The sequence below is a fragment of the Geotrypetes seraphini genome, chromosome 15 (assembly GCF_902459505.1).
Source record: "Geotrypetes seraphini chromosome 15, aGeoSer1.1, whole genome shotgun sequence".
NCBI classification, from domain to species: domain Eukaryota; kingdom Metazoa; phylum Chordata; class Amphibia; order Gymnophiona; family Dermophiidae; genus Geotrypetes; species Geotrypetes seraphini.
In genome coordinates, this window is record NC_047098.1 from 18,335,526 (window position 1) to 18,359,672 (window position 24,147).

The window sequence follows — 24,147 nt, forward strand, 5'->3', positions numbered from 1 at the left end:
ACAAGTAAAACATAAAACAATCATTTTCTCCCACCCTCCTCCCAATTATTAATACAATAAGATATATAATGTGACTACAATATTATAATTAAGTAATTTTAATCCTCAAAATACACTTCCCTCCCCCCACCCTGGATGTGCAAGGAAATCTAAGAAAAGGAGAGAAACATGACCATTATTGCAGGTAACAAATGTATTCAATGGGCTCCACACTTTATTAAACCCCAAACATTCTGCATTCATTCTCTCATATTTATATGTGGTATACACATTTGCCCACCAAAATGTGTAATTAAGTTTGCTATGGCTCTTCCAGTTATGTGTGACCATTTGGACGGCTATTCCCGTCATGGTCAAGAAAAGACGGCTTTTATATTTATCCAAAGTAGGTTTAACGTGTAGTAACGTACCACAAATTACGGCTTCATAAGTTAAGGGACTAGATAAGTGAAGAATAAGATTCATTCGTCCTCATTTCGGGAAAGAAATTAAAGAGGTGCCAACAGTTCGCAAACCAACCGCAGCCCAGCTCGGCCCACGGCTTCCCGCCCCTCTGGCGCCTCACGTGACCACGCGCCTCCGCCGCGCGACGCCCCAGAAGGCGGCGGAGAGCTGGCAGGGCCGCGCGTGCGCTCGGCCGTACGCGGGTTCCGAGGTTCTCTTCCCACCTCCCACTTCCGGCGCTTCAGGTGCTCGCGAGGCGGGTCGTTGGGAAGCGAGCAGGTGCTGGCGGCGGTCGCGTGCGCCCAATTGGCGCTCGCGGGGGCAGGAAGATGAGAGACGGGCCTTAGCGGGCTTTTTCGCCAGCGATGCCGGTGCGGGCGGCCAACCAGCCGCAGCTCATCCGCTGCAGCCAGAAGGACGAGTATTACCAGGGCTGCCTGAGAGCGGGCGCCAGCGAGGTGTGCCAGATTCTGGCCGGTGAGCCACACGAGCCGGCGGGGCTGGGCGCGAGCTGCAGGCAGACGGTGTGCTGGGAGCCCAGGCAGCGGCTGCAGCTCGGGGGAGGGTGAATCCATTTCTCTCTACTTAAACTTGTCTGTCCCTCTCTCCTCCCCGTGCATCCGCCGCACACAGATCTAGGTTACTTTATTGGCGTGAGAATGAAGCGCATCGACGCCTAAGGAGGTGCCAAATAGCACAGTGCAGACAGCAATAACGGTGGCACATTCCTAGGAGCCAGCTCGGTGGGTGCCTTTGATTCTGAGCACCGTTTCCACGGGGGCTTTACCAAAATGACTGCGGAAAGGAGTTTGCTTAATATGGGGTGGACTCGAGTATCCACAGAGCTGGAAAAAGTTAGCTACCATGCCCTGGTCAGGTTGTTTCTTGGCTGGTGGCAGGACGCAGCTGCTGTTTACCCCCTCCCCCCAAGATTATAGAACTTTTCCTAAGCTCCTCTTATTGTAAACCGCCTCGAACTTTCATGGCTTTGGCAGTATATAAAAATAAAATTATTATTATTATTTTTTTTTAATTTCCTGTCTTGGGTGATATCTTTATTTTGCATCCTTCTTAAGTGGTTCCCAATCCTGTCCTGCAGGGACCTCCAGCCAGTCAGGTTTTCAGGATCTCCCTAATGAATATGCATGAGACAGATTTGCATTAAATGGAAGCGACAGGTATGCAGATCTCGCTCGTGCACCTTCATTACGGAGATCCTGAAAACCCGACGGGCTGCTACCCCCCCTCCCCCAGGACGGAGTTGGGAACCAAGGTGCGTTTCCGTTTTTATTTCCCCAGTATTGGGTTGATGTAGATTTCTTGGAACTTGTGTGTCCGGTCTGCGATCACTGGCAGGGGTGTCAAAGTCCCTCCTCGAGGGCCGTAATCCAGTCGGGTTCTCAGGATTTCCCCAATGAATATGCATTGAAAGCAGTGCATGCACATAGATCTCATACATATTCATTGGGGAAATCCTGAAAACCCTACTGGATTCCGGCCCTCGAGGACCGACTTTGACACCTGTGCGTACTGTATTAGTGAGGGTCTGTGTCCGAGGTCAGATGATATTCTTGCTAGTGAGTACTTTCGATGTAGACCAGGGGTGTCAAAAGTCCTTCCTCGAGGGCCGCAATCCAGTCGGGTTTTCAGAATTTTCCCAATGAATATGCATGAGATCTATTTGCATGCACTGATTTCATTGTATACTAATAAATCTCATGCATATTCATTAGGGAAATCCTGAAAACCTGACTGGATTGCGGCCTTTGAGGAGAAACTTTGACACCCCTGATGTAGACAAACTAGTTCTGGCTTTTGTTTTTTTTCCAATTTGGATCTCCCAACAGGATGTGTATTGGCGTTCAAGGATACATTGCAGCGTTTGTATTGCCGCTTTTTGTAGGCTGGGTTGTGCCTGTTTGGTTTCTGGGTGTTAATGTTGAATTAAAAGGGCAAGTTGTGTCTTATTTTTGCAAGGTTTGTGTTCACAAAGTGACTGATAGTGAATAGAAGGGTCTTGTTTGAGATGATTCTACACTTTAAATATGCCTTTTTTTTTTAATAAGGTGATTAGTAATAAGGAGATTTTTTTCTAATTTTGCTCTGTCTATATCAGTGGTCTCAAACTCAAACCCTTTGCAGGGCCACATTTTGGATTTATAGGTACTTGGAGGGCCTCAGGAAAAAATAGCTAATGTCTTATTAAAGAAATGACAATTTTGCATGAGGTAAAACTCTTTATAGTTTATAAATCTTTCCTTTTGGCTAAGTCTTAATAATAATATTGTCATTTATAATTAAAGAGACATATGATCAAGAAACAGTTTTATTTTACTTTTGTGATTATGATAAACATACCGAGGGCCTCAGTACCTGGCGGGCCTCATGTGGCTCCCAGGCCGCGAGTTTGAGACCACTGGTCTATATCAATGTTGGAGCACGTCTATGAATCGGAGGACCAGTTTGCAGAATTGGAGGTGCAGGTTTGTTTGTTTTTTACTGAGGCTTTTTCTCATTCTTTATAAATTGTGGTTAATAATAGGAGTGAAATCTAGATCTATCAAATCATTTTTAATTTTAGTTGGGGGATGTCTGTTGTATGTAAGGCTGTTGATAACTTTTTTTTCTTTTTACACAAAAACCTATTTTGAACTCCTGTTTGCATTTATTTGCAGGCTAAAATATGTATATTCTAAAGTGTGCTCAACTTCTTGTTTGCTTAAGAGGAATCTTTGGAAAATCATTTTGTCTTTTCCAGGTGTACTTTTTGAGCCCATGATTTGCAATAGATCTGTAGCTGATTTAGGTTTTCTTGTATGCTTTCTGGGGTAGGGGACAAATTGATAGCACCATCGGTACATAGCATTTGGGGTTTTTTAAAGACATAGCATATGTTTTAAGTCCTGCTCTAGGATAAATTTTTTTTTTCCATCTTTGAAAAATTCAACTCAATCTTTGAAATTGTAAGTCTTACAAGAAGGAGGGTGGTGAAGTCTCTTGCCTCCAAATCTCAAAACATAATATATTTTACTATAAAATGGAACCAAATGCTCAGTGAAGAGAGTTAAACAAGGCACAGGCTCCTTTCCTTCTGCAGAAGACCCTTGCGATAATATAAATTCTGGTTAGTGTTAAGAGAAGCAAGGAAAAGGCCATGTACGCTGTCACTGATGTTATGCAGTTCCCTCGTTACTAGTCTTTCACTTTTGTTGCAGAGGGAAAATATACATTTTAAAATATTTGTAGTGGAGTAATCCAGTGCAGTCATCCACTTAAGGGTAGTTAAAATGTAAACACTATGGCCTTCTTTTATCAAGCTGCGTAAGGTTTTTTTTTCTGTCCGCAGACCACTGTGGTAAAAGCTCCATATAAATGTCGAGGCTTTTACCGCAGCAGTCTGCGATAAAAAAAAAAAAATCCCTTCTCAGATTGATAAAAGGGGGCCTATATTATAGATACCTAAATTTGCTGTTATGATTTTCCATCCCCCCCCAAACCATTCTGTGTATTTTCAGTTTGCAACTATCAAATAATTATTTTTATCTTTGTAGGTGCTAAGAAATGGCTGCAGTGGAGAAAAGAAATTGAACTGTTGTGTGACATTGCCTATTTCACCTTAACAACTTTTTCAGGTAATGTGCTAGATTTAAAACCACTTTAGAAAGATAATTTTTTATTTATTCCAATACATTCTTAATGAAAGAAGGAAGCTTTTTTTATCTGTCATCAGCTGTATACTAGAGTTTCACATTTTAAAGTTCTATGGCATAAGACCAGTTTGACGTTTAATCTCCTGTACCCTCCCTCCCCCCTATTCCACTTCCTTTCCTACCCCCCTTCTACCAATCCTCTCCCTTCCTCCTTCCGCCCTTCTCCCTCCCCCCTCTCTCCTCTCTTTAAAGTCTCCTTGAGCCTGCATAGGTATGAGCAGGCACAAGTAGAAGATTAGATTAGAACACCAGAGTTTAGTATTTGCTTTAAATACAATCCTTTATTTAGATTGGATAGGTGGTTTGTTTGTTTGTTTCTTTATTTTTTTTTTTAGCTTGTGCTCCTTAACTAGACGGTATTTCATACATGCAGTACTAGCATAAGAAAATAGAGTAAAAATAACATGACTGTGTAAACTCAAGGATTATTTTTGAGCTTAGTTTTAGGGAGAATTGCATTCCTGTAGATCAGTGGCAAGATTTCTGTCAAGAATGAGAAGGGCAGAAGAAGTAGAATGCCCAAGAGCTATTGTGTGGTATTTTGTTTTTTTAGATTCACCTGTGAGAAGACAAAAGCCATCATCTCTAAACATTGTTTTTATATTTTGATTCATATCATAGGGTTGGCTGTGCACTGTGTGTATGCATATATATACTTGTATACTGTATAATCACAATTATTAGCCATTGCAGCTGGAGGGGGGGTTGTGGGGTTTTTTTTGTTGTTGTTGTTGGGGGAGGGGAGTAGTCTTGGCTGCTATGGAAAGGTTAAAGAGTTGATTGACTTTCTGAGATTTGAACCTGTGACTCTCATGTATGCGCCAGTTTTAAGTGCAGAAGGTTTCTCTTGAAGTTTCTCAGGAATTCACATATTTTTCAAATATATTGATATTCTTCAGGCTATCAAACACTAGGAGAGGAGTATGTTAATATCATCCAGGTTGATTCATCCAAGAAAAAAATCCCATCCTGGCTTCAGCGGGCATTCTTGCTTTCCTTTCATACGGTTGTGCCCTACTTAACAGATAAGGCCCTGGTGCGCCTTGAACACGAGCTCCATATTGAAAGTGACTGGCCAAGAAACCCACATAGCAGCCATTCCTCCGGCTCATCGCGCAGATCTCTTGTGTGGAAGTGGCTGCACAGGCAAGTCAGCAGCTTAACTGAACAGCAGAAGAAAAATTTCCTCAGGTCTCTCCATTTCCTCCGACACAGCATCACCTTCCTCCGGCGATTGCATCTTGCACTGTTCTATATCAATGGGACCTTCTATCACATCGCCAAGAGGATTACTGGGATTAATTATGTAAGTACAGATCACTCCATAAGAGAAAGAAAGAGTTGGAGGAATGGTCTTTACTCATTTGGAATATATGCATGTGTGTGTCTGTATGAAGCATTATCTCTGGATACTTTGGTAGGCCACTCACTGATCACAACTTACACTAGCACTCTTAATACTAATCAGCAACATTGGAATGGGAATCATTCGTAAGGATTATTATTCCTGGACAAGCAGGCAGGTATTCTCACATATGGGTGACGTCATCGACGGAGCCCGGATGCGGACGCCTCACAAGCAGACTTGCTTGAAGAAACTCGAAGTTTCGAGTCGCCCGCACCGCGCATGCGTGAGTGCCTTCCTGCCCAGCGTAGAGCGCGTCTCCTCAGTTCTCAGTTTTCCACAGAGCTGAGAAGTCCGTCTTTGACTCTCTACGTTAACTTCATTACTTGTGCCTTCTCTGAACCGCGGTTTGTAACTTTTTTTTCCTCACGAATCGCTGTTCTTCTTTTATTTATTTTATTTTCAGTTAAAAAAAAAAAAATAATAATTTTTTTTCCTTTTCCGTCTGTTTTCCGGGACAGGTCGCTCGGCCGCAGCCCGAGGGCTTCGATCTTGCGGCAGCTATTTTCACTTCTATGTCCCAGCCTGTCACAGGCTTCAAGAAGTGTAGCAAGTGCCAGCGCGCGATCTCTCTTCCGGATCCACACTGTCGCTGCCTCAAGTGCCTTGGGCTGAAACATCATCCTAGGTCGTGCCTGTGCTGTGCTACGCTTCAGCCTCGAGCTTTCAATCGTCGTATTTTGGTGGACAAACTTTTCGAGATGGAATCTTCTACTGATCCCTCAACTTCAAAGGCGACCTCGGCCTCTAATTGATGCTAATTAGCATTAATTAACAGGTGCATTTACTCTGCAGCTCCTCAATATCTCTCTTCTCTTTCCCTATACTTCGCTCTGGGAACTCCGTTCATCAGGCAAGTCTCTCTTTTCTGCACCCTTCTCCTCTCCGCCAACTCCAGACTACGTTCTTTCTCCCTTGCTGTACTGTATGCCTGGAACAGACTGCCTGAGTCAATATGTCAAGCTCTGTCCCTGGCAGTATACAAATCCAGACTAAACGCCCACCTTTTAGAGGCTGCTTTTAATTCTTAACCTCTATTCACATATAATAACCATATCTGAGAAACTCCTAACCCCCTACTTGTCCTGTTTGATTAGATAGTCCCTTCTCAGTAGAGCTTACAATCTCTTCAGTGGTTTAAGGTTTAATGTACAGTGTTGCATACGTCTATCAGTACTATAGAAATGCTAAGTAGTAGTAGTAATTATGTCAATTAAATTGTGCAAGCACATCGGCTATGCACGCCGAAGTTTGTGCACAACCTTCGGCGCCATATACAGAATTTGAGGGTTATTCTGTAATATACATGTAAAAATGCCTATCTAAAATTGTCCCCAATATATCTAGTTTATTCATTTGTTAGTCAGTGATTATTTTTCCTCCCCCCAGCTTCGTGTGAGAGGATTGTTTGGAGATGACCAGGGAGTGCGGTGGAGCTATAAGCTGCTGGGGGTGGTTTCGCTGCTGCATGTACTCCTGATCCTCGCTGTGCAGACATGCAACTTCCACCAGAAGCAACAGGTGCAGCAGAAGTGGAAGGTCCACCGGCGCATGTCCCATCATAGGTAGGGAGGGGCACGTGCTCATGATTGTTACAAACTAACCTACTTAGATTCAATTCAGATTATCTGAGATTGCATTTTGAGGAAGCACCAGTGAAATTAAAAATGCACATCACCGAAGGGCTTTCTGTTCTCTTATCGCTTTACATCCTCAGTTGGCACAGTAGAGAAGAGTTGGTGCATTGAAATTTAAAGCTCTCTCATTTAGGATCGTACATTAGACAGTTGTGGTTTGTGGACCACTGATCACAACACTTAAGGCGGTAAGAATGGGGAAGCTGGGGGAGGCCTTTCTGACTGACTCTTCCCCCTCAAGCATGAGCGGCAGTGAATGGCCAGCAAGAGGCAGCGCTGCAGCTCCTGCTTTTGGAAGGTACAGGGGATTTTTTGGGAAATTGAATCGATTTGAATCGTGAATCGGGCAGCACTAGTATAGGGACATAAGGCCCATGAATCATATAGTGGCATTCTGAAGGTCCCGTTTGTACATACTGATTTAATTTTTGGAGTCAAAAATTTTTTTTTATTTTTTTTTGTCTACTTTGAAGTTGTCTTCTGATTTCTGGTGGTTCTTGAAAGCTGTACTGTTTTAATCTCAAACACAGAGCCCACACTCATGAGAAATCCTTTCTACGCTATTCCAAGTGCACCCTGTGCTTGCATCAGCGACGACATGCAACAGCCACACCCTGTGGCCATCTCTTCTGCTGGGAGTGCATTGTGGAGTGGTGCAACACCAAAGTAAGCAGAACAGGGCTCCTGATGCTTGTGGTAGAGAATGGGTTATTTACAAACATATATATTTAATTCAAGGAAGCATTCAGCATGTTTTGTGGTATTTGTTGTATGCATAACTTCTGAATTTTACTGAACAGCTTATCTGCTTAAGAAGAGACCAGGTTTGCAATGGAAAGAGGGATAGAATTATCTGGATGGTGATCTTCAACAGCTCTCCAGATAACTTGCACGTTTAGGTTAGACATGTTGACTTAAAAGGGGAGGGGGCTGGGGGTGAGAGCGTGGTGGAGACCAGTGAGAAGAGAACTGGAGGTGCTGGTGTCAACCTTTACATTGCCTAGCATCCACCCATTAACCTTAGGCCCCCCACTATAAACATTATCTTTGCCTACACCACCACTTAAACCATTAATGTATTTTTTCCTGCCAGTAGCAGAAATAGACTTTTTGAACAGTATGAGCACACTTTTGTAAAATTGCCCTTACAGGGCTAAATTCTGTAGAGGATCACCTAAAGTTAGGCACCAGCATGTTACACACAAATCCCCACCCAAGTGCATGATCATGCATTTTTTTAGCATTAAATTTTAGTTGCCAATATAGCAGTGGGAATTGTATAAGGATGTTAAATAAAATCTGCTTTTTGGCTTTGTATTTTTTAGGCAGAGTGTCCATTGTGCAGAGAAAAGTTTCTCCCTCAAAAACTCATCTACCTGCGGCATTATGGATAACTTGAAGACTCTGAGCTGCTGAGAGATCAGTGAAAGAGAGAAGCAAAAAGATCAGTGGCTCAAATGAAAGCATGTTGCAGGATTTCATCTCAATCCTCATGGTCTACTGAACACTGCAGCTCTGAAGAAAGACACTGTGAAACCCAGAACTTATTTTTATTTTGCTACTTTTAAAACACGGATGTTCATTGTAAAATATTTTCAGCAAGGCTAATGCTCTGACAGCTTTTTGTTGAGACTCCCACTTAAATTAGAACCAGGTCTGCTCAGCATTTTCTTAATTGACTCAATAGGAAAATCGCTTTAGCACATTTGGTTTCTAAGTTAATTGTGCTCTGTTGATTTATTTTTTTATGAAGAAAATAAGCCTGTTCTGCCTTTTCAAATTTGTCAGTAATTAGTTACTGGTATCTGTAGGATGATCTAGAGCAGTGGTTCCCAACCCTGTCCTAGAGGACCACCAGGCCAGTTGGGTTTTTGGGATAGCCCTAATGAATATGCTTGGGGCAGATTTGCATGCCTGCCACCTCCTTTATATGCAAATCTCTATCATGCATATTCATTAGGGCTATCCCAAAAATCCGATTGGCCTAGTGGTCCTCCAGGACAGGGTTGGGAGCCACTGATCTAGAGGAAGTTCTCTTCCCATCCCCCGTTTCATAGAATGTTCATACTGCTCTAGGCAGTTGTGCCATCAGTGGTCTCGAGTGGCATTCATGGGATCAGTTCTTTATGCAAAAGGTGTAGATCACAGCTGAGTGGTGAAGAAAGTCAGCTGGCTGGTTCCAGATGTTTACTGTTGCTCAAAGGCTTGGCTCAGAAAAATTTACCCTCATCAGTATGGACACTACAGAAAAAAAAGGCTGGCATTGTTTCAGCAGATGTTTGAATTGCATAGCTAAGTCCCAATCCCCTCTTCCCTTTGAATTGTGTGTTAGATTCAGTAGGTGGAGTAGCTGCTGGTGGGTTTCTGTGCTTGACCTTGCAACAGTTGTTTTTGATGTAGCATGCTGGTTAGCCTCCCCTCCCTCTCTAATCTTGCATGTACAATTTTATGTTTGGTGTGCAAAATTGCAGATGCAGGTTATAGGTAGTCCTTGGGTTAAGAACAAGTTCCATTTTTTAAACGATTCTTAAGTTGAATTTGTATGTAAGAACATTAAAGAAACAGTCCTCAAAATAAAGTACGGTATTTTAAATAGAAAGAAAAGATAGGTTTACACTTACTTTTGTTCTTCATCCAACATTTCTCCCTCATCTCTCTTCCCCATGCATCTGTACCTCATGCGTCTCCTACCACGTCCAATATTTCTCTCTCCTATGCCCAACAATTCACTTCTTTCTTCATTTCATCATGTGCACCATCTTTCTCTTTTCCTCTCACTCTCACACCCATGCCCAACAATTCTCCCTTTCTATTCCCTCTCCAGCTCAGCATCTCTTTCCCTCCCTCACTTCTATGTCCCAAGTTCATGCTCCTTCCATCCTTGGTCCAAAGTTTGTGCTCCCTCCCTTCCTTCTGTGTCCTAACACGATCCCCCTCCTCTCTTCCGTGTTCCAACATGACCTTTGTTCTTCCCTTGTTCTGCATCACAAATTTGTCCTTCCCTTCCACAGGTATTTACCTCCGCTGGCCAGCTCCCTCATCCCAGGCACACTTCTCTTTGCAAAGCCGCGGCTGACCTGGAAGCCTTTCCTCTCGCATAAAAAGGAAAGCTTCCTGGTTGGCCGGGTGCAGGAGTCATTTCTCGCAGTTTTGCAGAGACATGCAGCTGAGAGGAGGCAGCTGGCCCATGGGTGGGAGGGAAGGGCGCATTGGTACAGGATGGGAGAGGCAGGACCTCAGTTCGTAAGTATGAGTCTGCCATAAGTCGGATGTTCTTAACCCAGGGACTGCCTGTACCTAAGTTAATTGACAAGTTGGCTGTTAAATGGCACAACCAATCAGTACATGGTGTTTATAGAATAGCACCTAGAGCCAATTTCCATGCCCAACTGGGTGTGAGGATTTACACCAACTGCAACTTGGTATAAATCTTGGTGTGTAATTAGACACCCATCCCTGGTCTCGGTAATACTGCATGTATATTTAGTGAACGACCCTGACCTACCCATTTTAACTTGTGCAAATGTTACAGCACACGTGCATCTTTAGAGAATAGCACTTAGCAAGATGCATGTGCAAAGCCAAATCACTAATGCCAATGATTGTTAGCACCTAATTATTGTTGTTAATTGGTTTGGTAGCCAATTTCATCAGTTTGTATCTAAGGATATCATGCAATTTTGTGCACCATTTATAAAAACTAGGGGTTTGGATGTAGCATCCTCCTGCCTAACTTTAGGTAAACATCTACAGAATTTACCCCTGCAATGACAATTTTGTAACAGTATGCCTATAATTAGGCATGCATTCTATAAAAGAGAAGATGATGAATGAAAGTGACTTCTGCCATCACCATCCATTGTAGAATACACGTTATATAGGATATTCACTCTTTATAGAAGAGTGCTTAGGAGAAATTTAGAATGGCATATATGTGCATACTGCCAAATCTCACACACATGCATTCAGCGTGTACCATGCTAGTGCCTACTTCATGGAATTAACCTCTGAACGTCAAATCAGTTGTCTTTAAGCAGTCACTACTTCCCCTGGCAACTGAATTTTCACCAGACTCTTCTGCTGTATTTTAGTGACCCACGGTGTTAATTGTTCATCACTCATGTAATTAATAGGTTGTAAATTTAGAGAAAATGTCCCCCTTTATTCTAGATTTTACTTTGCATTTTTAGGCGTTATCAATGGCCATGGAAGGTTCTATAATAAGTACGTTTCTCTAGCTATACATTTCCTTCCACTAGGAAAAAAAATTGCATTAGTCTGGATAATGCTTAATGCAGCACTGGTGTTTCACGTTAAAAAGAAGTACTTTTCTTGTTGTCCTGAGTGTTTACTATGCATCACTATTTGGACTTAGGAATAATAAATTCTTGTGTGGTAATCCCTAGCTGTCAAGAAATCTTAGTTCAGCCTTCTTCCCTTAATGTATTGTCCGAAGAATGGATTTATTGCCATCGTGTTTAGAGCTGCAGGCTTATCCAAGAAGGGTGTTGTTATTGGCTGCTTCTGGGAGCAGTTACAGTTATGACATCTTGTTTTTTACTCTGGCTGTTAAATTTCACAGGATAAGGTGGCAGCTAATCTTTTCTGAAATCTCTTCCTCTGCTTATTGGAGGCTGATGTATGCATCAGTGAAGAAATGTATGAAAATGTTTTTTTCTTTTGAAATAAGGGCAGAGAATGTAGACAGTAAGTGAAAAAATATATTTTTTAAAAAGCGAGATGAGCAAATCTTTCCAAAGAGTCAAGTATTGAAATGCAAATGTTAAGATCAAGCAGAAGTAGTGTTATGATTTTAAGGCAGTGTTGTTTATTCTCAGTCCTTCAGAGCTATCAAGGAGAAATTAGGTTCTTACCTACTCACTTTCTTTTAGTTGTAAACCCATCTATTTCTGTGCCGGTCTGGAGGGATGCTAAAGAACAGATTATATTTTCTGGCTTTCCCTAATAAATATGCATGAGAGAGATTTGTAAATATGAGGGGACTTCTATAAATGGCACTCAAAATTCAGTGATGGAAAAGGTAATGCCGGTTTCTGGCCCCTCAGACTTACAACTGCTGAAACCTGGTGTAAATGCTGGAGCCTAAGTTGGGTAAGGAGACCCATTCTTTGTGTGCAACATTTTGGAATGTCCATGACCACGTCCCCCTTTTGGGTTGCACACTGGAATTTAGGCACCCAGTGTACAGTCATATGCGTGTGCAAATCCTAACTGGTTTCAATTAACAGCTAATTGTTAGCATCCAATTTGATGGGTTTAACAATTCATTAATTAGTCAATTATGTGCATGCATCTCAACAGTGCACCCTAATCTGGGCCTTATATATAGAATCTGAGCGATAATGGATATAGTTTGCATGCAAATCTCTGGCATTATTAGTGACCTATTGGCAGCCTTCAAGGACTTGAATTGAAAACCAGAGATTTAGGGTATTCCTATCTGATCTCAAGATACTAAAATTATTTCAGGTTTAGGGGAAATGTTCTGATAACTGTAGTGTTGTGTTTTATTATTATAGAACAGGTGATTCAGAGAGCGATCTTTGTGGCTGGCTGTGTAGGAAGTTTGCTGGATAAGTAATAGCGTTGATATTATTATCTGAAATAATGCTGTTATGGGGGGGGGGAAGCTAAATGTTAGCTATCATAATGTAGATATAGTTTTCACACACATGGGGAAGGTTGTGTTGGCTATCTAGTTTATAATTAAGTGCAGGTGGATCTGACAAGAAGTTTAGGCCACCAGTCCAACTAGTTATTAAAGCAGGATGGAGGCAAAGGATATGTGATGGCACTTACCAGCCAGTGAAAAACAGGCTTTGGAAAGGTCCATAGCCGACTGCAGCAGGTGACTGCTAAGTACTTTCAAGCAAGGGCTAGGGTTTGTGAGGAAATAGGGCTGATTTTTATGTCATACAAAAAAAAAAATAATGTATCTCAAACTGTGTGCCTCGAGATTTCAGGTGTGCCACGGTACACTGGGGAGGAGGAGCCACGCCAGCACCAGCTGTCTGCAAGACATGCCTCTCGTGACAAGAGGTACGTCCTGTAGGCAATAAGTGGATGCCAGCACCTATTCTCTGGCCCTCTTCCCTTCTGGTACCCCCCACTTGCATCTCAGGGCCCACCTGGAGGGCCTTCACACACACGGTGACATCAACATGATAATGTTACGCATGTGTGTGATGTCATCATGGTGATATCCGCGCACTTCCAGGTGCCACGGCCACTACCTTTAGTTAGAGAAAGTTTGTGGGAAACTGGTTTAGGGAGAAGATATAGTTTTAATATGTCACCCTTCTGGCATTTTGCAAGAATGTAAAGCTGCAATCCAAGCTAGGATAAGATAACAGACATGCTATGTCCAAAATTTTACCCTTGCTGGGCCCCATACAAGTGCCATCACACTCTTGCCAGAGCCAGACTTCTACCCATGGCTCCAAGCTGAGTCAAGTTATCTGAAGTACTCTTTGTGCACCAGACCATTCTAATCTGAATATTAATTTTCTAACACTTTGTTCTCCAGTAATCTCAGGTAATTATAGTTATTGTTTAACCTGCACAGAAGAGCAGCTGTGGAACACAGAGGACAAATGCCTTCCATTGTATCAATGCACTGTGCAGTACTGATGTTATTAATAGAACAAAAAAAAAATCACATTGACTACAGACAAAGTGTTAGCACATCGGTGTAATGAAGAAACATTTTTTGTTAGCCATGATTATGTATACAAAGATCTAATTCCAGTAAAAACGTCTCTTAACACTCAGCGTTGGCTTGATTTTCAAATCAAAAGTACAAAATTTGCTAATCCTTTCCTCCCGGCCAGGGTCCCACCACAGCATGGCACAACATAACCTGTACAAAATAATCTTTAGGAACAGATGTGTAGGTTGCTGCATTTTAAACTGCCAGTAAACACTGAACCTCTTATAAAATAGATAGAGCCTGCCAAGAAAAATGTAAATTTGGTTTTATGCACAAAAGGGAAAAGCTATCTGGCAAATGAATAGCCCCGCCCCCCCAATAAAAAAACACCCATCATAAAGGGCTTATATATATTTTGTATCACTTTGTGTAGGTGGTGATTATTATAAGGTTTCATGTACTATAGTGGCTAAAGGGGAGTCATCCTCAACTTTTCTCCCTGGAACTGTTTTTGAATTCCACATGGATAAGTATAAATTCCCCTTCTAAAGCCAGAGGTTATACAGAAATCAGAGCAAGTATACATAGCAATGGAAATTTTCCAATCTATACACATATTGGCTGTTTTAATTTACAGAATGAACATAGGCTCGGGCCAACTCAAACTATACCACCTTTAAATGTCCACATGCTGCTGCAACTGTGTAGAAGTAGCACCGTTTCATTAAAATTGTTATAAATGAGACTCAAATTCTGTAAACTGAGCGCCAAAAAAATGCACACTATGGCCCAGATTCTTGAACGGGTGCTGATTTTCTAAGCACCCATACCTCAGATTTGAGGCACATACTGGGGCCTAGAAAATGGGTGCTGGCATCGCACCTATGTAGTAGGCGCTATAGGTTGCTGAATGCCACAGTGGCGTTGCATGGCCTGTGCCTACATAGGCATGATGCATGCAGAGATAGGCACTGGAAATATAGGCCTGGAAAACCCTGGCCTACATGTCTAGTGTCTGTCTTTCATTTTAGCACAATTCTGAAACTGGCACCAATATTGATGCTGGTTCGAGAATCCAGGCCTCGGTGCTCGGAAGTTAGTGCTGTTTACAGAATAGTGCTAAGATCCATGCCCAATTTTGGGCACAAGGATTTATATCAACTGAACCCTAGTATAAATCCTCATGTCTAAATTAGGTGCAGATTCCCCAAATTCTTTTAACACTGTATGTAAATCCTAGAAATGCCCCTGACCCTCCACTTGTTTTGAAAAAATTATGGACACATCTTTATAGAATAGTAACTATAAAGACTGGAATTTACATACCTATTGCTAGTAATTGATAGTGCCAAATTATCAGTGCTTAATGAGCCAATTTGGGTAATTGTGAGTGCTATAATCTGGGGGATGATGATTTACATGTTTGAATGGCCCCTGATGTTTCTAAAATTTGCTCAAAAATATTAAGTCTCTTGCAGTCAAACACTGGAAAATCATTGATTTGTACCTTTTTTAAAAAAATTATGTCTAGTTGTAGAGAATATCAGACTTTTACCAAGAAAGTTTATTGAAAAATTATGCTCAAGGCAAAATGTGAAGAAACAGCATTGGTTCCAGTTAGACAATTTGTTTGTTTTTCAAACATTACTGATACCCTATCCTCTCCCAGAATTTTCTTTATGTGAGGTGAAGCAATATGAATACAAGCATTGTATAAACAGGAGGTGCTTTGTCTATTAAACCACAACTGCTCTGGACAAAGCTGCTTTTAGTTTCATAACTAAATAAAGCAGATGGGACCATGGATAGTAGCGCTTGTCAAATTCAGGCTTAGATATAACAGAGCACTTACTTTCCTTTATAGAATACTAGTGTTACTGGGTTTGTATGTGTATATTATAGGCTTGAGCGCTTGCACCTAAATTCCTGACACACACATATAGTTTTATAGTATTTTATCCCATTGAGAAAGTACAAGTCCTGGCCCTATTCCACCTACCTGTAAAAATACGTGCTAAGTAAAATATGCATATATTTAAAGATATGCAAACTTTTTGTACCTATAGTGTGTACACACATCCACCATTATTAACATTTACATGCTGATTACACATGGAAATGTTAGCACCCATTTTAAAAAGTTACTCCTTAAATTTTTCTTTTTAGGGCATAGGCTCTTTTCCTCACTTGCCTGGTAGATTCGCAGTACATTAGTAACTCCTGAAATATTTCTTGATATGGAAAAGTTTAAGCGTTTAGAAACAAGAACAGGAAACACCAGCCTGTTCCTTGGAATCTGGCCTCAGGTGGTTACCCTACATTAATTAAACCATAAGTTGGTCAAAAACACAGAAAAACTGTACAACGGAAAGAAAATATACAGCACCCAGTAGTAATACTGTGATGCTGAAAATCATACCCTCTCAGGATTTACAAATTACTTAATATGTGGTTGATGGCACAGGCTTACATCCAGTCCCATGGCTAAAAGCAGTACTAAGTGTCCCTGTGCCTGTTCTTAACATTTTGTGTTACCAGAAAAGAGTTGAGACATCCTTTCTAATATCTCCCTAAAAAACAGGGGTTGGGAACTCCGGTTCTCGAGAGCCGTATTCCAGTCAGGTTTTCAGAATTTCCCCAAAGAATATGCATGAGATTTATTTAAATGCACTGCTTTCAATGCATATTCATTGGGGAAATCCTGAAAACCTGACTGGAATACGGCTCTCGAGGACCAGAGTTCCCTATTCCTGCTATAAAATGTTTGCTGGATACTGCATGTTGGCAAATGAAGAAAAATTAAATAAGTCTTATCCTCATTCTCTGGGGCACAGGACCAGAACACAGTTGTGCAAATGTAACCACAGACAATGGATTAGGGTCAAATTTTTCCTTGCTCCCACTGGTCTTCATTTTCCCATCGAGTTCTTTTCCTGCCCTTGCCCCATTCCTGCAAGCTCTGTTCTCATCTGCACAAGACTAAAATCATAAGTGTTTGAGGCTTGTGCAGTTAAGGCAGAGCTTACAGGAATGGGACAGGAACGGTGACAAAACTCATGAGGACAGGGACATTGCGGTCCGATAGGGAAAAATTAGTCCCCGTGTAAGTCTCAACAATGAATATCACTGGGCCAAAGACTATGCACCAAAGACAGAGACCATGAAAATTAAATAAGTTTAAAAATCCCCCCCCCCCCCTTTTTTTTAAGTTGTTGTCACTTAACATTTATACACAAGTCAGATTTATTTTGGTTTTTCATAAATGTGGAAAAGCAGGTTTGCTGCAACCAACCATTTCTCAGTATTTGAAAGAGGTTGCGGGAAAGTTATGTTAAAAAAAGAAAAAAACTAGTATGAAAGTAAATGTCAAAAAATCTCCACTAAACAATTAAAATATTTATATATTTATAATTCCAGGTTATGAAGAACTCATGATAAGAACAGAGTTTTGAACCATTATTAAAGAGCCAAATTACAATCCTTCAAATGTAAAACTGCCATTACAACCAAACGAGCAACCCTGAAATCAGTAAATCTTGAGGTTTTAATAATTAAAGTCTAAAAATGTGGTAGCATAATGTGGCCCTTTATTTAAACTAGCATGACTACTGTCATAACACACATTGTTCGATGATATCAGCTATCTTTTGACCTCTAAAGAAATATGCAAGGCAGCACAAAACCTAGGCAGCCTTTACCATGTGTCAGCATATCACAGCAAGGTTATCAACTGTTGCTTATTAGACAAGATAATGGACTTTACATGGAAGCATCGGTTCATTATAGTAGGTGTGTATGTTTTTAAAATTCAAGGGATCCGGTTAGCAAGAAACTACTGTGGCTGATACAGTCAAGATATCCAATTTGGTTTGGTTGAAATAACAGTTACTTCTGAGAATTCTCTCTATTACCTCTCTCCCAAAAACTATACTCCATGGTTCACACTTGTCTACCTAGATATGAATAAAGAGGCATTGTTGCAATGGCTCAAAACTGTTCTTCACTGTATGTTATTTTTAATTATGTGTAAGAAAGTCAAGGAGGTTCAGTCTTGGCTTCTAGCTGGAAAATGGCTTCCCCATGTCCTCTTTCCCTTTGTACTTCCTCTTGCCGTGCGTAAAGGGTATATACCGGTATTTAATCATATGCTGCAAAAAGAAAAGAAAATGCATGATTGATATTTGACTCTCAGAATAGCATTTGCTAAAGCCTGCTAAAAAATTAGGGAATGCTCCTTGTATAGTTCTACCAGCTAAGATTGATGTTGTATGGATGATTTGTGTCCCTTTGCACATTTAAAGCACTATAGATCCCTGCAAAATATGTATCCAGAACTAGGGGGTGTGATGCAGAAAGCTACTGCAGGTAGAATATACAGTTAAAGTGGCTACATGCAAAAACGAGTTTCTGTACTAAACTCGTAGATATCTGTGTGCAATATATTAAAATGTATGGTAAAGAGGCTATTATTTACTCAAAAGCAGTTTATCAACTGAGCAGAGTTAACTTGAGAAATATAGCACCAGATTGACATAGAAGGATTAGTTGAGGGGATGACCTGACCTGACTCCCATGTCCCTGAAAACATTTTTCAGCAGCCTGGTCCCTGGTGGCACCCCTTCCCTCCCCCGCTCTGCTATTTAAAAAATTTTAAAAAAAACCCTCATAGTAACTCCCCCTATAGAGAGCACCTTTAAAATACAGGAGTAATGCCCACTCACTCCTATCTCAGTGCTGCCAATTGGTGCATCCTAGGATATATTGAGTGTGGTCAGTTTGCAATATAAGAGAATTTTTTCCTTATTTTGTAGTGTGGGTGTCATTTTTTTTTCCCCAACTCTGCTGGCAATCTGGCATCTCTCCCCTTCTCTCACTCCACCCCATGGTGCATCTTTCAAAACTTCACTTCCAGAGGTCATCGGCAGCAATTCACAATCACTACTGCTGGCCCCAGAGCTTTCCCTCTGATGCATCTTCTTGTATCTGCACAGGCGAGACCATATCAGAAGGAAAGCTCTGGGGCCGTCGCAAGCAGTATGTGTGAATCGCTGCCAGCGACCTCCAGCAATGAAATTTAGAAAGGTGCCTGGGGGAGAACGAAATGGGATTGAGAGTCTGAACAGGGGATGGGAGATGGGATGCCTAGAATCTTCAGGGGATGGGAGAGAGGGATGCCTAGAATCTTCAGCTGGCGAGACTTAGGGATCCCAGCCAGCCATAGCAAGGCACTCCTGATGCTGAGTGGGCCTGAACCCAAAATGAGTGGGTCCCTGTCGTCCGAGGCCTACCCATGGCTATACCACAGCTCTGCCATGTGGTTTTCTGCATTGGCCACAATGTATGTTAAGTAGCGCTATCGCAGTGTAGTAGTTCACCAAGTAAATATAGTGCATAAGTATAAAAATTCTACATTAAACTGTACTGACACTTTAACAAGCACTGCACCTTTGTATTTATTGTGGCTGTACTGAATTAAAAATGCCAAGCAAACAAAAGTTATGACAGACTGAAAGTTCCATTTAGATGACTGCACCGTTTTATCATACAGCAGCTAATTTCAGAAAATGGGCAACACAAATTATCCACTCATTTTCTGACAGATATGGACAATTCCAGATTATAGAAGTGGCAAGATGAAAAGAAAATTGAGATGGAGCTTTGTTAAATACATGCCAATTAACAAGAAGTGACAGGCACTAACATATATTCACATTTGCTTATGAGCTGAAACATAATAGTCAGACTCGGTTTCTGCATGCCCATCCATGCCAGACTAGGCCTTGCGAGTGGGTCTTATTTAACCCAATTTATAACATATTGTATATACAATAATCATAATGTAGATCTTTACAAAGAGGATTCCAACAAACCTTCTGCTTTAGAACAATAAATGTACATGTAGCCATCTTGGGGATGAAATGACTGGGAAACAAATCTGGTACACAGATTATATAATTTGTAAAGAGCAAGGAGAGTGGTCTAGGATGATTCATTGCGGCCATTTCAGCACCATGAATTGAGTTAGGGTCTGATTCAGTGTTTCAAAAATTATACCCTCCCCCCAGGGCAGGATTAATTCATCAAGGGCCCCTAGGCACCCAAGTACACTGGACCCCCCCTGCCCCGCCCCACCCCACCATGTGCCCAGGCAGAAACAGGATGCTGCGTCAGAGGGAAGCTTTGGGCAAGCAGCACCGCTTGAACAATTACAGTTCCTGTTGCCTTTCTTACCCGCGTTGCTTGCTTGTCTTATTTTCCGTCGATGGGGGGGGGGGATATGCGCGTTGGCAACCGATGCTGGCTTATTAAGACCTCGATTCAGGTCCCACCTCTCCCTGAAGTGGCTTATTCAGACCACGATTCAAGGGGATGATTCAGTCTGGCACCTCTCGCTGAACTACTCCCATTAGAAGGGGACGATTCATCACAGCTGTGCTGAAATATCAAGCAATGAATCATCCCGTTCTGGGGGGGGGAGGGGCGTAATGCACATAACCTTTCCATGGTCAAGCAGGTAATAACCTACACACATGGTGATATCAGCTACAATGCCACTTTCCAGAGCTCTAAAAACCCTTAAAGGATATGTTATCACATGTGACATCCCAGTGCAGCCTCCTGTACCCTTTGCCCATTTATCTGTTTTCAGCTGCCATCACAATTGTTTGGGTTCTGCTCATTATTAAATACTTATGTTTATACACATACACTTTTTTTTTTTTAAAAGCTAAAGCAATCTAAAGAGAAAAAGAAGATGGTGAGTATTGTTTTCATGGCTGTGGCTAACTCAAACCCTAGCTTAAAGGGTTCCTTCAATGATCTAATATGCTGTTTGTTTCTGACATGTCATTTTGGACATTAACTTCCTTAGTTAGGTGCCGTCGACTTAATGAATTACAGATCTAAAAAGAAATCGATTTTGTGCTAGTCCAGTAAGGTCCTCCAGCGTCATCCCATGGTTCTTTTCAACGTGTCCAACGATTTGAATGCAGGTTGCCCTCTTCGTCTGGTTCCTTTCATCTTCCCAAAACATTATGTCCTTCTCCAATGATCTCTTCTAATTCTAAAAAAAGCGCTAAAAATTCCATGTGTAAACTGGGACATGCTCCTAATTTGCACACACTATTTAGTTAACTAATGAGCCAATTATCTACAATTGGGATCTTAACAAGCAATTACTGGCACTAATTGAAATCTGGGAGCAAGATCGCAGAAAACAAATGTGAATAGGGTTGGATAATTGTTTTTCCAGAGGATTGTGTTTGTGAGGAGCTAGCTAAATTAAAGTTAGGCAAAGCGATGAGGCCGGGTGGAATATATCCAAGGGTGCTGAAGAAACTTAGGGAAATTCTGGTAGCTCCACTGATTGACCTTTTCAATGTTTCTCTAGAGTTGGGAGTGGTAATAGAGGCTTGGAGAAGGGTAGATGTGGTCCCTCTACACCAAAGTCCCTCCTCGAGGGCCACAATCCATTTGGGTTTTCAGGATTTCCCCAATGAATATGCATGAGATCTATTAGCATACCATGAAAGCAGTGCATGCAAATAGATGTCATGCATATTCATTGGGAAAATCCTGAAAACCCGACTGGATTGTGGCCCTTGAGGAGGGACTTTGACACCCCTGCTCTACACAAAAGTGGAAGTAAGGAAGAAGTAGGGAATTATAGGCCAGTAAGTCTGACTTCTGTGGTAAGCAAATTAATGGAAACGCTTTTAAAACAGAGAATGGTGACGTTTCTGGAATCCGGTGAATTAGAGGACCGGAGGCAACATGGACTTATTAGAGATAGGTCTTGTCAGACAAATCTGATCAATATCTTTGACTGAGTGACCAGAGAATTGGATAGAGGAAGTGCGCTAGATGTGGTATGTTTAGATTTCAGCAAAGCCTTTGACAGTGTTCCACACAGGCGTCTAATAAATAAACTGAGTGCCCTCAGGATGGGCCCCAAATGATGGGCTGGGTCAGGAACTGGTTGAGTGGAAGGCGACAGAGGATAGTGATCAATGGAGATCGTGATCAATGGAGATTGTTCTGAGGAAAGGGATGTTACCAGTGGTGTGCCTCAAAGTTCTGTTCTTGGGCCTGTTCTTTTTTAACATTTTTATAAACAATATTGCTGAAGGGCAGTCGGATAAGATTTGCCTCCTTGCGGATACCAAAATCTGCAACAGCGTAGACACCCCGGATGGTGTGAATAACGAAGAAGGACTAGCAAAGCTTGAAGAATGGTCTGAAATTTGGCAGCTAAATTTTAATGCTAAGAAATGCAAACACATGCATTTGGGCTGCAAAAACCCGAGGGAATGGTACAGTTTAGGCCGGGGGTGAAGTACTTATGTGCATGACAGAAGAGTGAGACTTGAGTATGATTGCATGTGATAATCTCAAGGTGGCCAAATAGGTTGAAAAGGTGACGGTGAAAGCTAGAAGGATGCTAGGGTACATAGGGAGAGGTTTGGCCAGTAGGAAAAAGGAGGTATTGATGCCCCTGTATACGACTCTGGTGAGACCTCATTTAAAATACTGTAAGCAATTCTGGAGACTGCACCTTCAAAAAGATATAAAAAAGTTGGAGTCAGTCCAGAGGAAAGTTATTAAAATGGTGCGTCCATGGATTAGCAGTAGTTGCCTCCTGTCACAAATGCACTGAAAAGCAAACTTACCTTTATTTGTCGCTTCATGGTGATGCAGAAAAGCATAATGAAGTACATAACAAGAATTGGCCAGAATACTGGGACGTTAAAAGCCTCGAAGAATGTACATCCCATTGCAACAACAATGCCTTTAGTTGCAGAGTGCCTGGGAGAAAATCATATATATAGAGAGAAAAATGAGTGTGCTTTCTTTCCGATGGACCACCAATATTCTAAGGAGAGCAAAAATATTAAACTTTGCACAGACCTATAACTTCAGAAGGGCTTATCCTCCATGCTCCATAAACAATTATCAGTACTAATTTAGCTCATGGTTATAAATAAGTGTATCGCAAACAGTGTGCCTCCTGAGATTTCTTGTGTGCCGCAACACACTGGCGAGGAGGAGAGAGTTGTCCCACGATGGCTGCCTGCCTACAGGACATGTCTCTCGCGGCAAGAGGCACATCCTGTAGGAAGTCAGCCGGTGCAAATGACTCTCCTCCTGGCCAGCGTCTCTCCTCTTCTCCCCGCACTTCCTGGATCCCTGTAATGATGGAGTCGCGGCCAGACGGTCCTCCGCGCTTGCGTGGACATTGACAAAATGACATCATCGCGTCGACTCCTGGGTGCCTTCCGGCTGGGGCACTGAATTTAGTGTGCCGCCGGCCAGAAAAGTTTGCGAGACACTGTTATAAATCATAAAAAGTACACTTCAGGGATCAGTAGCATGGAAATTCTAGCATCCGCACACACCACCCTCTAAATATAATTAGCAACTTATTTTTTTAGTAAATATTTATTGCTTATGCATAATAGACTATTGAAAGTACTGCATGCTAATTTCTCCCAAATTCTAGGTTTCCAAGTGCAGCATGAACCTCCCTAAAGTGATGAAGGGCTGTACTGGGATAAGAGGTGTTTAGTCAGTCTTTGATCTTCTTAAGGAAACTAGCAATTCAGATGCCAATAGCAGCTCCAATGACAGTCACCCAAGAGCAACAAACTCAATTCACAGAAGTCATTTATTGTAGGAGTGCGGTTCTAATTCATGTTTGATTCACAATGGCAACCTATCAATGCCAATCTCTCATTTAAACTACCTTTTTGTTAATATTTTAAAATGGTATCACAACCTACCAAGAGCTCAGTATTCTCCAGGACCAATATGTTACTTCCAGGAGCAAAATCCCATGATGAATCCAGCCAGAACCACGAGTGAAAGTCTCTGTGTCCCAATGTTGATCCCCCTCATGTGCCATCCCACCCTCAAATCACCCATCCCTACATGTGAAAAGTTTCATATCCCTGTAAATTCCATTTCATACCTAGGGTTCCCAATGAATATCTATGGGAAAAGCCTTCAGTCAATAGATTTAGGCACAGATTTATTGCTCCTAACACTGTATAACTGGACAGGAAGCTACTTTGTACACTGTCACATTCACATATATTTTGATGGATAGCTCTGCGTATGTCTAATAGCGCTATAGAAATGATTAGTAGTAATATTGTTAATGTAGAAATCCACTCACCAGAACTTAAACTCAGGAAGCCTCCTTATAAATGGACGGAATTCCTCATTTTGTTTTGTTGGTAATGAAGGACCTTCATCTGGAAAATAAAGTTGAAAACAAAATGG

General features: G+C 41.7%; 2 protein-coding genes across 2 annotated transcripts in view; one reads left to right on the plus strand and one right to left on the minus strand.

The window, feature by feature from the left end:
• The first annotated feature begins 666 nt into the window (after window positions 1–666).
• Window positions 667–9,814, plus strand: PEX10 (peroxisomal biogenesis factor 10). Its single transcript, XM_033921185.1, has 6 exons — window positions 667–921; window positions 3,996–4,076; window positions 5,054–5,460; window positions 6,949–7,124; window positions 7,727–7,862; window positions 8,522–9,814. The coding sequence occupies exons 1-6, from the start codon at window positions 810–812 to the stop codon at window positions 8,588–8,590; spliced, it is 981 nt and encodes a 326-aa protein (XP_033777076.1). The 5' UTR covers window positions 667–809; the 3' UTR covers window positions 8,591–9,814.
• Window positions 9,815–15,409: 5,595 nt separating this feature from the next.
• RER1 (retention in endoplasmic reticulum sorting receptor 1) overlaps window positions 15,410–24,147 on the minus strand; it is a 28,921-nt gene continuing 20,183 nt past the window's right edge. Inside the window, exons 6-8 of the mRNA XM_033921664.1 lie at window positions 24,041–24,119; window positions 22,536–22,671; window positions 15,410–18,014 (exon numbers count right to left, since the gene is read on the minus strand). Of these exons, the coding sequence (XP_033777555.1) occupies window positions 17,925–18,014; window positions 22,536–22,671; window positions 24,041–24,119 (305 nt within the window). The 3' untranslated portion in view covers window positions 15,410–17,924. The remainder of the gene's footprint in view (window positions 18,015–22,535; window positions 22,672–24,040; window positions 24,120–24,147) is intronic.